Genomic DNA, 16,483 nt, shown 5'->3' with positions numbered 1-16,483 from the left:
TATTGATTAGGAGCACAGACGAGAAAGAATTCATATCCTTCTTCCTAAGATTCATGCTCCTCGGCCATATCCTTTTGAATCCACGAAAACTTTTATGGGAAACCTTCATTAATTCAATAAAAAATCGAGACTTTTCCGCAGCTTTTAATATTACCCTGGACGCAACTGCCCTCCCAGAATCCTCTGTTTAATGTGTAATTATTATAACGTGCTGCGTCCGTTTTCTTTAAAATTATTTTAATTTCAAAAGAAATGAGCTCATCCTTCATGAGAATAAAGTATATGAAAGGTACTGTTTATTTCAATATCCCAAGACTAAAATTTTTTGACGATTTTTCCTCGTTAAGGTGAGAGTCAGAAGGATAAGCATATTTTCGGGATTTGTCAATATTTGACCTTGCTTTCTGTTCCATTAGATACTTTTTCATTTAGTTATTTTCCCAAGTGTGTGTGTGTGAGTATCGTTCATTTTTGACCTTACTATTTTAACTGAAATTTTCATACTGATTACTTGTAAGGTTAATTCAAACGAAAAAAAAAAAAAATCAGGAGTGGCACGAGGAATACTTTACGTTGTTAATCTCAAAACACTTTCAAAACGTTCTTTTTTTATTATTGAAGCGTTTTAACTTTTTAAAAAAATTATTATGATGTAGAAAAGTGAATTAGGAAATTTTAAGAACATATATATTCTATTTATTCATCGTAATTTAATATGTAGTTAAAATAAAAATTTCTCTAAAGTGTTTAATTGTATATTACAATCTTTTCTGATAGTATCACGAGCTATCCGCAATTTTTAATTCTCCTAAGTACACTCATGTCCAAAATTAAGGTCACAAACATAAAATCTGCGAAAAATAAAAAACTATTCACTGTGTTGTCACGAAAGTTGACACACAGGTACACTACAATGGAAGAAAGAACATAGACACATAACAACATGAAAAAGATTTTAATTGGGAATCAAGAAGCAGGATATATCAAAAAGTGTTACATTATGAATCAGAGATAAAGCATTTATCTCGGGAAAATCCTGTCTAATATGGAATGTGACCACCATGCACATGGTTCTTCCGAGACCATCCCAAACATCTTCAATAGGATTGTGATCTGGAGTCCTCGAGGGCCAGTCCATACGTCGAATATCCTCTTCCTCAAGAAAATCATCAACAATTTGGGCTCTGTGTGGAAGCGCGTTTTCATCCATAAACATGAAATCTGGGCCAAAAGCACACCGGAACAACCTCACATAAGCTTCAAGGATCTCATCCCTATAGCGATGCGCATTGACAGTACCCGTATCGGAGACGTGCAGTGGTGTACGACTGCCCAACATTATGCCACCCCAGATAAGGATTTCTCTGCCACCAAATCTGTCAATTTCTTTTACTTAGAAGGGATGATAGTGAGCTCCTCGCTCTCACCAGAAAAAGATTCGACGAGTGTCACTATGTGTGGTAAATCTCGATTCATCACTGAAAAAAACACGCCCCCATTCTTGCTGTGCCCAAGACTGATATATTAGGCACCACAACAGCCGGGCTTTTCTGTTGGATGCAGTCAAAGGAACGCACTCAACTGGTCGCCGGGCATAAATAGCCCTCTCTGCTACATGTCTGTATACTTTTTGTCTTGAAATTCTTATTCCAAACGCAGCAGCAAGGTCACGAGCAAGTTGAGGAGCCGTTGTCAACCTGTGCCGTCGTGCGCGTAATGCCAAATAGCGATCCTGTGCAGGCGTCATTGCTCTGTGACGGCCTTGGCCGACCTTCCTGGTTACAGTACCACTTGTTTGGAATTGATTCCACAACCTGGATAACACTCTCAGTGCCACTTGTAACCATCGTACCATCTCCGTTCGAGACTGCCCAGCTTCAAGCCTGCCAACGATTCTCTATCTCAAGACATCGTCTAAATGATTATGAGAACTCATTCTCACTGGAAACATGTTAAATGTTTTGTTTTAATGCAATATTCATGAAATTGCAGGCAAAATTCCCAGATTCCTAAACGGTCTAATTTCAGTAGTTCCCCAAAAACTAATGCTAAACAACACTTTTTCCTACAACAAAGGTTAGTATCGTGTTAGCAGTCCTTCACAATATGTAAAATATAATTTGTTTAAATTTTACTGGTAGCCATTTAGAATTACTTTGAAAAACATTTTTGTGACCTTAATTTTGGACATAAGTGTACATTTATTATCCGAATTCACATTTTTGTTATACTCTGATTCACCCTAACTTGGCAGTATTGTAACAGGCAGAAAATGTGACGTTCCGCGTTGGGAAAGAGTTCCCCATCAATTTTGACTTTAAAATAGCTAAAATGCGCAGAAATTTATCAAATAATATCATAAATTACAGAAATCCTTTTTTTTATTAGTATGTATTTAAAATTATTCTCAAGTTAGAAGGGCTTATCTGTTAAGTATTTTGTAAATAAAGCGAACGAATAAAACCAAACGATTGACATAATGAATTCCACTTTGGCCAGAACCGGTCTTCAGAGTCAAATATTTGGCGCGTGTTACTTGTACGTTTCCGCCAACATTGTTTCATTCAATTTGCAACCGTTATTTTCATAACTCGTACTTTTTTATTCTCCATTTTTTACCAGCTGATATTTTTGATACTGTTAATCACATTAGTAGTTATTAGTTTCGAGTGTTGAATATTTATTCAATTCGTCATTTCTATTCACTGCTAAAATGTCTGAAAAAGTGTTATCACCGACTGCTCTGTACACGCCTTTAAGACGATTGAAACCAACAAAAAGTGCAGCACGCAGAAACATATTAAATGTTTATTCTCGACTCCGAGAAGAAAAGCCTCAAGATTCTATCAACCAAATCGTTGATAAAGTTTCGCATCTTAAAGGTGTTTCGCAAAGAACAGTTTTCCGTTTGAAAAAGAAATAAAGGCATCCAGTCCTTTAAGTAACCATGGAAAGAAACGACCAGTCTCAGTAGGTAAACATTCAAGTCTTGTATGTAAAATATGATGATTTTACATTATCCTGTATTTGACGAAAAATCCATGCATTTTTTCGGAGAAATGAGATCCCAACATTAGATAAAGTTTTAAAAGATATGAACGATGATACAGATGATACTTTTCGAAAAACATTAGCCGAACTATGCTTTACAGAATATTGAAAGATTTGGGGTTTTCTTTTGAAAAACGATGAAACGAAATGACATAATTTTAATGATTTATTAGAATAACGGATCAATAATATTGTACAAAATAAGGAAAAAAATTAATTCTCTGATTTAAAATGATAATAAAGTTAATAAATATTTACTATTTGGTGAAAAATTTGCGAGATAAAGTTTCGCCAGCGATCTGCATTTCTAGTAACTTTGTAGTTTAAAGTAACCCAGTTCCCCTGACAACGACTGTGATTCGGCATGCCTAGAATATACTCTACTGTCAAGTTAGGGTGGAACAGAGTATAATTGTAAACATTCCCTCCTTGCATTTTCCCTCTCACCACTTCTTATGTACAGCCAACCTCCCTGTCACCGTTGTATGTAGCAGTATCGACAGTCCCACTCACTCCTATCGCATCCTAATGCATGCGCTTATGACTAAGTAAACGCATCCTAATGCATGCGCACAAGCCAGCAGGGCTGTCAATTCCGGGAACAAACTCTATTGATCTGCAGAAAAAAAAAATGGATGCAAATGTAGAGGCGTTTAACTGAAACTTTCGTATTGATTGCTTATATGGCTAATTCAAACGGCAAAAAAACTTTCAGAACTGATACGAAAAATATTTTACGTCGTTAATCTCAAAATATTATAAAAAAATTCAATAACAAATAAAAAAGCGTTTTAACATAAAAAAAAAATTATTACTTTGCAGAAAAGTGAATTAGCAAATTTTAAGAACATATCTTCCATTTATTCATCGAAATTTGAAACGTAGGCTTCATACTGTAAATAAAAATTTCTCTAAAGTATTTTATTGTAAATAGCAATCTTTTCTGACAATATTACGAGGTATCCGCAGTTTTTCTTTTTAATCTTCTAATTTCCAAGTATCCGGAATAATAATCACAATTTACCTTTTTACGAAATATAAACAGACCCTCCATCCATTTTCTCCATCAATCGCGGGGCCCTTTCTAGAGAGTGGTTTCAGTATTTCTCGAATAAATAAATTCGAGGTTCATATATTAAACAATAATAAAAAGACTTAGGGCATAATCTAAATACTATTTAAATATAGAATTGGGCTTTTTTAAAAATATAAAACAATTTATTTTAAAAGTTTTTAAACATGCAAAAGAGGATTTATTAGTAATATATTCCACATATGGTAAAAGCTGGTTCTGAGAATTTAATTAAATTATGTGGATTTATGTGGATAGTTTTGTTATATATTAAAGCAATACTACGGCTATTTTGGGACGGGCCTCGTAATTTTGAACAGCGGTCAGATGATGAGGACGACAGCTGAGCTAACACCTCCCTCTCCAAACTTCCACACTACATCAGCGGGAGGCCATCAAACGTAGAACTGAATTGATTTCATTGTTAGGATAATGTAAATCACATGACACTATTCTCTTGAAATAAAGCTAGTAAATCCTCTTTCTCTTTTCCAAAGGCACTACTAACAAAAGAAATACTATTTTCAGGTCTTGGAATTCTGTACCGTTCCGACGAAGTTTCGAAATATGGCATCAAACATAGTTGAAGCTGATGCGGAAGAAATTGAATTATCGACTAAAGATGTCATCCAAGATACTGAAGATGACAGCTCCACAACACTATCCGTCCACAATGGCAGCGATTCTACAGGACCCACTCAGAGCGATAGCGCCTCATCAATTACCACTAAAAAGAAATCTGATTTATTAACATCAGTTCTCCAAAAGGTTGCAGAATCTAACAGTACAGTTTGTAAAGAATGGAATGCTAGACGGCTAAGTGAATTAATGATTTTCAACCTGCAGTCACTTAAATACAAAGAAGTTTACGGCCCACAATTTGTTAGCTTTTTAGATTATGTTGAAAAGAAAGTTAAATTGTATGAAGCCATTGTGAATGAATTTAGAGAAGTTTTTGATGAGGTAGTGTCAGTTATACAGCATGTGGAGACTACAGGAACCAGCCATTTGCCTCTTGAATATCGTACATTTGTTCTTATTAATTTAATAATCGTACGCCAAGAAATCACGCTAAAGGTTAAATGGTTAAGCATAGCTAAATCGAATATTGATAACTTTCACAAGAACGTACATACAATGGGATTTAATATTTATTCCCCTCACCTTAATCGTTTGATTATTCTTCTTGACAAAATTAAAATGATTCGTATTGCATTGAAATCATTTATTAAAAATCTTAGGAAATCTGCAGACGTTGCTTCCACAATTATTGAATGTATCAAGAAAGAAACTGGGGTGAAAGTGGAAATTCCTCCATTAGATATCAGTGCCCGTTCGTCCAAGAACTAATTTTATACTAGTGTTCACATATTTTAATTTTGATTGCCCAAACATACTCCACTGTAGATGTGAGTTTATGGTTTTGTTCATTGTTTAATGCTTTTATATTTTACAACACTTCACTTCATTTGTTCGTTTTAATGCTTATTACTGAACAAAATTTTAAGTATAAGGTTGAAATAAAAGTACTTGATCTAATTGTTTTAGAATTTATTTGAAAACTGACACCATGGTTATTGTGGTAATTCTAATCTAAATACATCTAAAATTGATATCAATGATGGTAATCGCATCTAAAACTGACTTAAATGACGGTAATCGTGTTTAATTGGTTAAATACAATGAAAGACCGATATAATGAGTATTGGTTTTAACAAGAAATCCATTGTATAGAGGATTTGCATTGCACATTCAATGAACTAACAATGAAAATAAAATTCTTTATAATAATTAAAATTTAAATTGGGATTTGCTTTGGGATAACGTAGACTAAATTATTTAGAGTCTTTTTTTTAAATAACTACGTATATAGACGAAAGTTAAAACGAACAATCATTCACCCACACTATCTACTCCCTAAGAAAAATAAGCATGAGTAAAGAGGATGAGTTGGAAGATGCTACTACAGATTTGAGTTCCTCGGTGTTCAATCAGTGCATGACACATTCCATAAATGACGAAGCAGGAGTTGAAACTTTCATAGGTTTTATTTTGACACATATATGGACACGGACATTTCTAAGCTACCACACAAGCACATCACAACACAAAGACAGGAGAGAGAGAGAGAGTGTGTGTGTGTACATGTCGCCGCATCGACGTCTCGAATACATCTGGTTTAGGAGAACAGAATTTTTCCTTTTCTCCACCGGAGGGAATCAAAACTCTAACATCCACCTCCCGGATGAAGACCTTCATAACATTGCATACTATAGTCACAATAAATTCCCAATAATACAAATTATACAATTAGTATAAATAGAAATACAATTCTGATTATTAAATTCCATAATATATATATTATAAACTAAAACAAATAACAATAACATTAATACACTTCATTTCCAGAGGATAAAATAGCTGTATCACGAAAATTTCGTTTTAGGATATTACTATTTGGTAATTTAATATTGACTACTCTAATTTGGTTGTCATTACCGTGGAAAACTTCAGTAATTCTTCCCTACAACCACTTTGTTCCAGGTAAATTATTATTTTTTATCAGAACAAGTGTTCCGAGTTTTACATTATCCTTATTAAATTTCCATTTGTAACGTTGTTGTAAACTGCAAAGATAATCGCGTTTCCATATTTTCCATATACTTTGAGAAAATTTTGTAATTTTTTGCTATTATGATAATCAATTTTCATTTAATTTAATTAACAATGGTTCGGAAATTCCATTAATTGGTCTGCCAATCAAAAAATGACCAGGTGACAAAGTTTCAAAATCGTCGAATTCCGGAGATAGCGGAGTAAGGGGTCTAGAATTTAGGACGCATTCAATTTCAGCCAAAATTGTTAGAAATTCTTCCAGAGTTAGTTTTTGATTTCCTAGTACGCGTTTTAAATGGAATTTAAAGGACTTTACTCCGGCTTCCCAAATACCTCCAAAATTCGGCGATTTAGGTGCAATGAACTTCCATTCAATAGATTCTGAAATTAAAAATTCACTTAAACATTGATCAGGAGAGTTGACAAGATTATACAGCCTTTTAAGTTCTTTGTTTGCACCGACAAATGTTTTGGAAATGTCAGTAAGAATTTTTGCACATTTACCTCTCCTTCCAAAGAAACACTTTAAACTTGCAATAAAACAGTCAGATGGGTGATCTGTTACGAAATCAAGGCTTTAGTACATAAGCACACATAAATACCTTTCAAGCACACAAATATACCTTTTCTCTGAATTTTGAATTTTAAGAAGAATGGGCAAGCAAAGTCAATACCAGTAATGTTGAATACATTATTAGGGGTTACGCGATCAGCTGGTAAATCACCCATTAATTGGGATGTTAAAACAGGTTTGTTTTTCAAACAAGTAATGCAATTAAATATCACCTTTTTACAATTATGTTTACCATTGATTGGCCAAAATTTCTGACGTACCTAATATAACAAAGCCTGTGCTCCCAAATGTAAATATTTCTTGTGATAATGCACAAAAATATTGTAAGTTAAAATATGATTCGATAGTAACATAATAGGATATTTTGAATAACCATTTAATTTGGAATTTTATAACCTGCCTCCCACTCTTAGAATATCATTTTTGTCCAAAAATACATTTAAGGTTAACAGTTTACTTTTCTTTGAAACATTCTTACCTCTTTTCAAATCTCTAATTTCCTCCTTAAACTTACCATGTTGAACTATTCGAATTAATTGGTTTTCTGCCTGAATCCTTTCATCAGTCGTAATGGGCCCTGAAGTCCTTGACAGAGGGTACCTACAATTAGCTGAAAATCTAAAAATATGTGAAATAATACAAATAAGTTTTACATGGTCATTTGTGATTTTGAGATGTTTATCGAGATAATCATCACAATTAGTTCCGGTTACAGTCATTACTAGGTTGCTCGCTGGAACATAATCTTTCTTTAATTCGTTTCCTACTTCAACTTCGTTGAATTCGCTGTTCACTGTGTTGTCAAGTAATAGATCTGGGTTAAACAATCAGTCTGGACCATGCCACCAAACATCACCTTGCGCTAACATTCGGATAGACAGTCCTCGGGTTAACTTGTCTGCGGGGTTCGTCTTTCCTCTGCAGTAATTCCACTGCTCTCAATTGGTTTTCTCCTGGATCTCCCATGCGCGATTTCTCACAAACTCTTTCCATCGTAGAGGGTCTCCTTTTATCCAATGAAGGCTGATTTGCGAATCCGACCAGAAGAAGATGTGGTCAGATGTAATCCAGGAAAATGCTCGTTTTAAGTATTCTGCTAATCTGGCAGAAACAAGGGCTCCCATGAGTTCGAGTCTGGGCAGACTCAATTTTTTCAATGGAGCTTGGCGGCATTTCGCCACTATGAAACTAGAGTTCACCTTCCAGTTGGTCACTTTCTTGAAGTAAGCCACACAACCATAAGCCTTTGGGCTTGCATCGGAGAAAATGTGAATTTCAGCCATTGGAGTCTCTGTATCAAGGAAATAAGGAAGAGACAAAGAAATCTGAGGAATAGTTTTTACCTCATCCAGCCATGACAGAAATGTCTCTTGAATGTCCGGTGGTAGTGGTTCATCCCATTTGAGCTCCCGTTCCCAGGTGTTCTGTAGTAACAACTTCATTCTGACAGTAAAAGGGGTTATCATCCCCAATGGATCAAACAGCATCCCACAGATGCTCAGAATCAATCGCTTTGAAAGATTACTATCCTTCGTCTTAGAAATTTGATGAATGTCTATGGTAAATTTATCGTTGATATTGTCCCAAATGAGTCCAAGAATTTTTAATGGCACACCTAATTCTTCGGATGTTTCAAGACGGTCAACATTAGCTTGTTTCCAAGCTTCATTTAGTATTGGGGAGTTCGTAGCCCATCTTCGAAGATTCAAGCTGGCCCGACTTAGAATATAAATCATTTCTTTGTTCAATTTTATAGCCTCGGAAACGCTTGACGTGCCAGCTCCTAGGTCATTTAAGTACAAATAGCTCAACATTTTACACGCTTCTTCATATTCACTTTCGAATTTTTCTAAATGCAGTTTAATAACTGCGGCAAGTAAGAATGGGCTACATTTCACTCCAAAGGTGACACTTTTATATTGGAATGTTTCAATATTGTGAGGGCTGAACCGAGACTGACTATCACTAGACATTTTTATCTTTCTTTAACTGCTTCCATTCTAAACCAGAGTTGTCTTCCCAAAAATTTTTCTCGCATACTCTCCATTATATATCTCCTTCCTTCGCATAAAATTGTGAATCTTTGATAAGGCGGCGAAATCCTTGCATGGCATTAATAAACGACAGCTACGAAATATAGATCTTTGGCTTGAATCTAACAGTATTACTGAATCTTTCGCGAGAATATGTAGTTCGGATGCATTGATGCATTTTGCCTATCAATTGATGCCAAACTACATGTGATGTATGAAGATAATTTACCGAATTTTATTGCGTTTTTAAGTCATTGCGTTTGAATTATTAATTTTATATGCATGTGAAAATACAAACCGACAGGCTATCGACTATTCGACGGATTTGGTTCAAAATTCAATAAATATCTATATTGTAGGTGCTAAACCTATGTACCAAACTTTACTGATCTAGCTCATTGTGTTTTGTAGTTACTTTTACCGGAACAACCAGCAAACATCCTGTGAATGGATAGGTGTCGTCCTCGTCATCTGACCACGGTTCAAAATTAAGAGGTCCATCCCAAAATAGCCCTAGTGCCGCTTTAAAATATGACGTTAATATAACTAAAATAAATCCTGTGAATAGATTTTGTTGAAAATTTGATAAAAATCTACACTGATCTTAATTCCAAATACAAAATTTCAATCGCCTAGTGCATGTGAAAATATAGCGTTTCTAAATTATCAACGTTCACTGTTTGATAGACAGAGAGACATAATTCTAAAAATATGTTTTTCAGACTGGGGTTTGCAACGTGGAGATTCGTCAAAATCTTCAATTCGAATTTTTTGACGGTTGCAATACTTCCTCTATTCTTCATAAATGAGTGCTGCGCTCTGCAAAGTACAGAGTTGCATTATCCAATCGACAATATGTTAGCAAAAACAGTTTATTTTGCATATGAATGTTTGTAAAAAATATGTTCTGCGTAAAAGGAAATAGGTTAAAAAAAAAATTAGCTTTATCATTTTTTAAATATATTACTCTGTTATTGTATTGTACCATTTAGTTTGAATTCAGTCCCGATAACCATGTCAAAGTGTCACAGAACGTTGATAATCTGCTTGTTAAGAGTGATGGTCAAAAGATAACTACTTCAGAGCAAGACCGTAAGATTCGGGTCAAAGGAAACGAATTGAACAGACGGATAATACCAGGTATTGGGAGAATAGCTCTCTAATTTTATCCTCAAGAATCCGTCGGAATGCTGCATTTAGTCAATATGCTAAACTATGTTCTATTTCAGTGTAGGTAAGAATGTACATTCTGTGAATAATTAAACAGAATGATAAAAGTAGATACTTATTTTGTTTTGGACGCTGTACATTGTAGTAAAATTATATGAATTGATATTTCTAAACCCATAGAAAACGCATCTTAAGTTTATCTACGAAAAAACAAATCTAAAGTCTCAAGCATAAGAAAAATTGAAGATTGGAAGTGGGAAATATAGTAAATACCAACCGATTGGATTTGTTGTTCTTTAGTCGAAACGTAGTAAATATAGATTTTATACAATGAACTTTCCAGTTCTCTCTGAGGTAGTTGAAAAACGCATTTGTAGAGGTTGCTTGTAATAAAAGAACTGTGAAGTCTTAAATGTACTTTTCTTTTTCCTATAAAATTTGTCATTTTGCACTTACAAATGCCCAATATGCAATTCATTTTTCACCAAAATCATTCATTCCCATTTTCCAATTTATGAACGTAAATTGGAATATTGTGTGCATTTCTTTTTTACATCTTACAGTTTTTTTCGGAAATTTAATAAAAATTTGCCTTCGAAATTTTTGCCTTGGCTCAAGGCATAAACTGATAAAGATAATATTATATTCATTTTTGTAACTTGAACTTGATTTTTCGTTTATTTTAAAATAAAATACTCGGATAAATTGGATTTATTCGGAATATGACTGTTATTAAAAAATATTAAAATAATATTTAAAAACTATTTTTTTCTGCTTTACGAAATGTTCTTCTGTTTTAAAGGATATTTTTACTTAAGATATTGCAGAAGTAATTTAAAATTTTATGGAAAGTAATCAAAAAAAGTGCATTAAACAACTGCAGTAAAATGGAACGTTTAATTACAGGAAATTCAATGTAAAATCTGTATGCTACAGAGGTACATTTTTGAAAAATCAACACCTTTCAAGCCACTCATATGAGTAAAAGCATTGAACTATCGCTTTTCAAATTTATATCATTAATGAATAAGATAATTTGATAGAAAAATTACACGCAATTCTCAAATATTCTGTGGGTTCTTAATTAACTCGGTAAGCCAGTACATTTCTTAAACGGATGGTAACATCGAATTTGATAAGAAAAAACACAAAACAATTAAGGGTTTAAAAATAAGTTTTTCGGAATATAGCATGAGACCATTTGTTTGCTAATAAGATTCGAGTCAAGTTTGTATCAATGAACTCATTTTGTTATTTAAACAATTAAAGGCACGAAGAGAGGACAACTTTATTGAATGGAGTATCATGCAGATCTGTTGTACAAACATTAAAATATGTAAATTATTTAATAATCTTAATATCCATTTCCTCAATTATTTACACAAACTATATGCTTGTAAGGGAATCTTATTACACACGCCCTATTTAAAGTCCATTTTCTATGGTGGCAATTCGTTTTTCATCTCTATAATAATGTCATTTACGATACTGTATTAATGCTAAATGTATGTATTGAAAACTTCAGATAATTTTTGTTACTTAACTGGGGCTGCAACAGTCTTGCGAGATAACTATTTTAGTTACAATAACGTCTTGTTTTGAATCAACACGAGGGCTAATTTAGGAATAACTTCGTAATCTTGAACCGCGGTCGGACGACAAGGATGAAATCTAGGATGGCACACCTCACTTCCTAGCTTTCTGTATCACACTAGACAAAAGACATTTGATTCATGATGTGAGATTTAACTTATACCAGACCCAGTTAACGATTGATGAAACAGGGTTTCAAACCTGGTGTCCAACAATCTGAAGAAGAGACCTTACCAGTAGGTCATCACGACCCCAAAGGTCTTGTGATTTCAGCTTTGAGACCGAAAGTTTGTAAGTTGAAGACACTACTCCATCAAAGATCCGATGTAGATGTGGATACGAATTAAATCCAGCGCTTCAGGTAAAATTCCTAGAAATTTAAAGAGTAGAGTAACGACTCACCTACCTTTATCTGGCTATGATTTAAAATATACTGTGTGACTTTCCAAATTGCCCTCATGTAGTTTTAAAAAAGATTAGAATATTAATGAATCTAATCTGCATATTTAACGAAATTCAAAAATATTTCTGCCACTGACTGTATATTATAAGGAATTCGTTACTTGCATAGATTATATTTAAGTATTAAACACACCAAATTTAATTTGCATGTATTTCTCTGAATTTCAACAACCACATTACCTTACGACACTAGGGCCGCGGTGGTCTGGTCTTCGGGACCGGAGGGTTTCGGATTCGAGACATGATCCCACCGAAGAAGCGTCGTGTAAACGGGTCTGGTGCACGTTAAATCCGTCGGGTCCCAACATCTTCCCGCTGGTATGGTGTGGAAGTTTGTAGAAGGGTTGTCTGCTCAGATGTCGTCCTCGTCATCTGACCGCTATTCAAAATTACGAGATCAGTCCAAAAATAGCCCTAGTGTGACTTTAAAACGGGACGTTAATGATTAAACTGAACAAAATATGCGGATCCTTTGGCAGTTGCACAGGTGGTTCTCTCCTTCCCCTCCCCGTATCCTAATTGCTTTGATTGGTTTTTTATTTTTAATAACTTTATCTTATAATTCAAACGAAGAAATAACTTTTAGCTTAATATGTAAATATAAATTTTGTTTTCTCTTCTTAGATGTAATTTCAAGTTTCTTTAATATTACATTTTATGTCTGCGTTTCTTTATTAGAAGGATACAGAAAATTATCAAACTAATACTTATCTTACTAATATTTATTACTTACTCTTATATATTACTTATATATAAGAGTTATTAACTTATAACTCACTAAGTTATAATAAGAGTAAGTACTTACTTGATATCTATTATTATCTCTTACTATTATCTTACTAATATATATTAATTATCTTACTAATACTTTGTCAGTGATGCATATATCGTTAAACATAACTAAATTACTCAAATAAAAATATCGTTTCCTTGATTTAGCTATTATGTAGAAAAAAAAAGTGTTGTTTTATGGGGAAAGGCAACGACCAGCATTAATACTTGACATATATTTATTAATAAACGAGATATAAGTTAATACAGGGACAAAGCATTACTGAACTAGCATAAAAAGATATAAAAAGGTAAAGGAATGTGAGCAGCACGTCTGTCCGTCTGCCCGTCGCACTCTCATCTGCCAATTTAGCTGTGAAATCATCATGTGATCAATGACGCAACATGACACTGTACAGAATATGAGAACTGTGAGCAGCTCCCACATCGGCCACCATTCCGGTGACCTAGCCTGAAGGTAAACAGTACATTGAAATAAATATATTATATGACAAACAGTAAATCGAGAAAAAAAATAATAAGATGCAAAATTGAAATATTTACAAGATAAAACAAAAAAGTCATACCATCCATGAGAGTATAAGTATATAGCATTCGAATAGTGTTGAATAGAAACATCGAATAACTAACTAAAAATAAAAATAATGTTAGTCTTGATCATATAAAAACATAATGATAGAAAATAATTAGAGGCAGGGGAAATCAATCTTCTGTCGTTCAAATACACACACACACACACACACACACACACACACACACACACACACACACACACACACACACACACACACACACACACACACACACACACACACAGCGGCACAGCCGTTTGTCAAGTTCATTAAATTCGTTTATGTTAAATTATTACGTGATTCTTGTAATATGAGCCATCTCTAAGCATTAATCTCAACCGGGCTTTCCCCTAGGGATTATTTTGAACACTGTTCCGAATACTTTAAAGTTGTCCTTTTCAGTGAGGAATGGTATACGGTTGACAGGGCTCAGATGCCAATGGAAATATATGAAAACTCCACAGAATTCCTAATCCCTATATCTCGGTTACTTCTCTGAAAAAATCATAGTATATATATATATATATATATATATATATATATTCTTGAAAATCTGCATGGGGCTGTGGTTAGGATTTTCAATAAAATGTTTAAAGTTTTTGAAAATCAGAGACTATAAGGACTGATAAAAAAAAAAAATTGAACATTAATTTTTATTTACTTTTAAAAAATTTCATCGTAAGTTGTGATCTCAGACTAATATTGTGCAAATTAATAAAAAAAATCATCAAAAAATAGAGCATATATATTTAACATACGTTAAACAGAATAATTCTTCATTACTATTATATTTGATAAGCCTTCTTTCCTTAAACATGTATAATAATTATATAACATAATTAGTAATATTTCCAATAAATTTTTAGATTGGAAATAAATTATGTTAATTTATTGTTTTTAATTATATAATCATGTGTTTTTGAGTGAATGAGTTCTCTGTTGCTGCCTGGAAATCAAAATTTTCAGAACTAGTGCACCATTATTTCAGAGCATTGAATATGAAAAATCAAGAGTGAATTACAGATTAAAAAAAAGAAAAAAAAAAAGACATGATTTAAAAGTCATATAAGTTCTGTTTGAAATCTGATATCAAATCACATATTATAAATAAAAAAAATCTTAATAATAGAAAAAATCTATTATGCCCTGCAATGAAATTAAACCATATTACATATCCCAGAGAATAAAATTCATATTGCATTAAAATAAAAGAAGATCTAAGTTTTCATTTAAATTATATATTACCATCAGAAAATACACAGATGCCTGAGATCAATACAAAGAAACATTAGATTTGCTATTATGTAAAAGTGAAGTGTGCATTTTTGTTACTGGGATTGATAAAACAACCTGCAGAAATAAAATTATGAAACTAATTGAATCCAATTTAAATGACACAAGAAATAATTTAGAACAAAGAAAATTCTAATTCTTATAAAACTTTAATAATTACTTCGAAAATTTGGTTGGAATATGTATTAGGGATAAAGAAAAGAAACAAAGTAGTGGTAAAGATTCTGTCCAGAAAATATGCTAGATGATAAAAAAATTTATAATACCCTTGATCTCAAATTTTTAAATGAAACTCGAAAGAAGTCAGAGGAAAACATGATTGGTTTTCTAGGATATTTTCCATCTATCAGAGAGTCAAACTCATTTTTTGAAAGAGCACTTAAAAGAAAGAGAATATATTAAAAATTAACTATACTTCGAGTGAAAGATTCTATCACAAAAAATAAATTTAAAAAAAAAAGTAAAAAAGGCATTTAATTGAAAATTGGCCCTTGTCATAAAATATGAAGATTCGAGACAAAATTGACAAATTTGGAGAGCAAGTACAATTTAAAGCTTATGTAAATTCTGCCTGATCTATGAAATCAAATCATATAACAAATAAAACAAATGTATGATTAACATCAAGAACTCTTTAAAAATAGTAAACCAAAATAACCCTTAATAATAGTATGGGTATCTCATGCATGGGAGTGAAATGAATCAGATTGTTCATGATACAAACAATTATGTGCAAATAATTTTTTAAATTCCAGTAAATAAAGCACTTATGTGTAAATTTAAAGCTACATCCTCCTCAATGTTCAAAAAACGGAAACATTATGTGCTTGACAGCCATTCAGAGTGAAATTACTAATAATTCAGATGAAAATTATATATGTTTCTTAGTGTATGAAGTTTATACTGTGTTAAATTATAGGTGGATCTAAGTTTCAATAAAAACTATACATAAAACATTCACAAGCTACGCAACAAATGAATTAGCTTGATAGAATGACTCATTGAACTTATATAGAAGTATCATATGTAATATTTTTGCATAAAAATGAGCCTGCATAAAAATGAAGCACAAAAATTCGACTTACATCTAATTTTAATATAACTCAAGAAATAATATAGGCAGAAAAAAAATTCAAATGACAAATTAAGAGAGGCAGTAAGAATCAAAATTCACATAAATTTTATTTGATCTTTGATATTAAATCACATGTAACAAATAGAATAAATTTATGATTTTAGCGAAAACATTTTACAA

General features: G+C 32.8%; 1 protein-coding gene across 1 annotated transcript; it reads right to left on the bottom strand.

Moving 5' to 3' along the window:
• Positions 1 to 8,251: 8,251 nt before the first annotated feature.
• Positions 8,252 to 9,286, bottom strand: LOC129959737 (uncharacterized). The gene has a single exon (XM_056072628.1). It carries the CDS (start codon positions 9,284 to 9,286, stop codon positions 8,252 to 8,254), a length of 1,035 nt encoding a protein of 344 aa, XP_055928603.1.
• Between the last annotated feature and the right edge of the window lie 7,197 nt (positions 9,287 to 16,483).

Source organism: Argiope bruennichi, chromosome X2, assembly GCF_947563725.1.
Source record: "Argiope bruennichi chromosome X2, qqArgBrue1.1, whole genome shotgun sequence".
NCBI lineage: Eukaryota > Metazoa > Arthropoda > Arachnida > Araneae > Araneidae > Argiope > Argiope bruennichi.
This window is presented reverse-complemented; position numbering and strand designations above follow the sequence as displayed.

What these genes read in the sequence shown, in the direction of transcription:
- LOC129959737 (XM_056072628.1), bottom strand. Translation starts at nt 9,286, where the DNA reads ATGTCTAGTGATAGTCAGTCTCGGTTCAGCCCTCACAATATTGAAACA.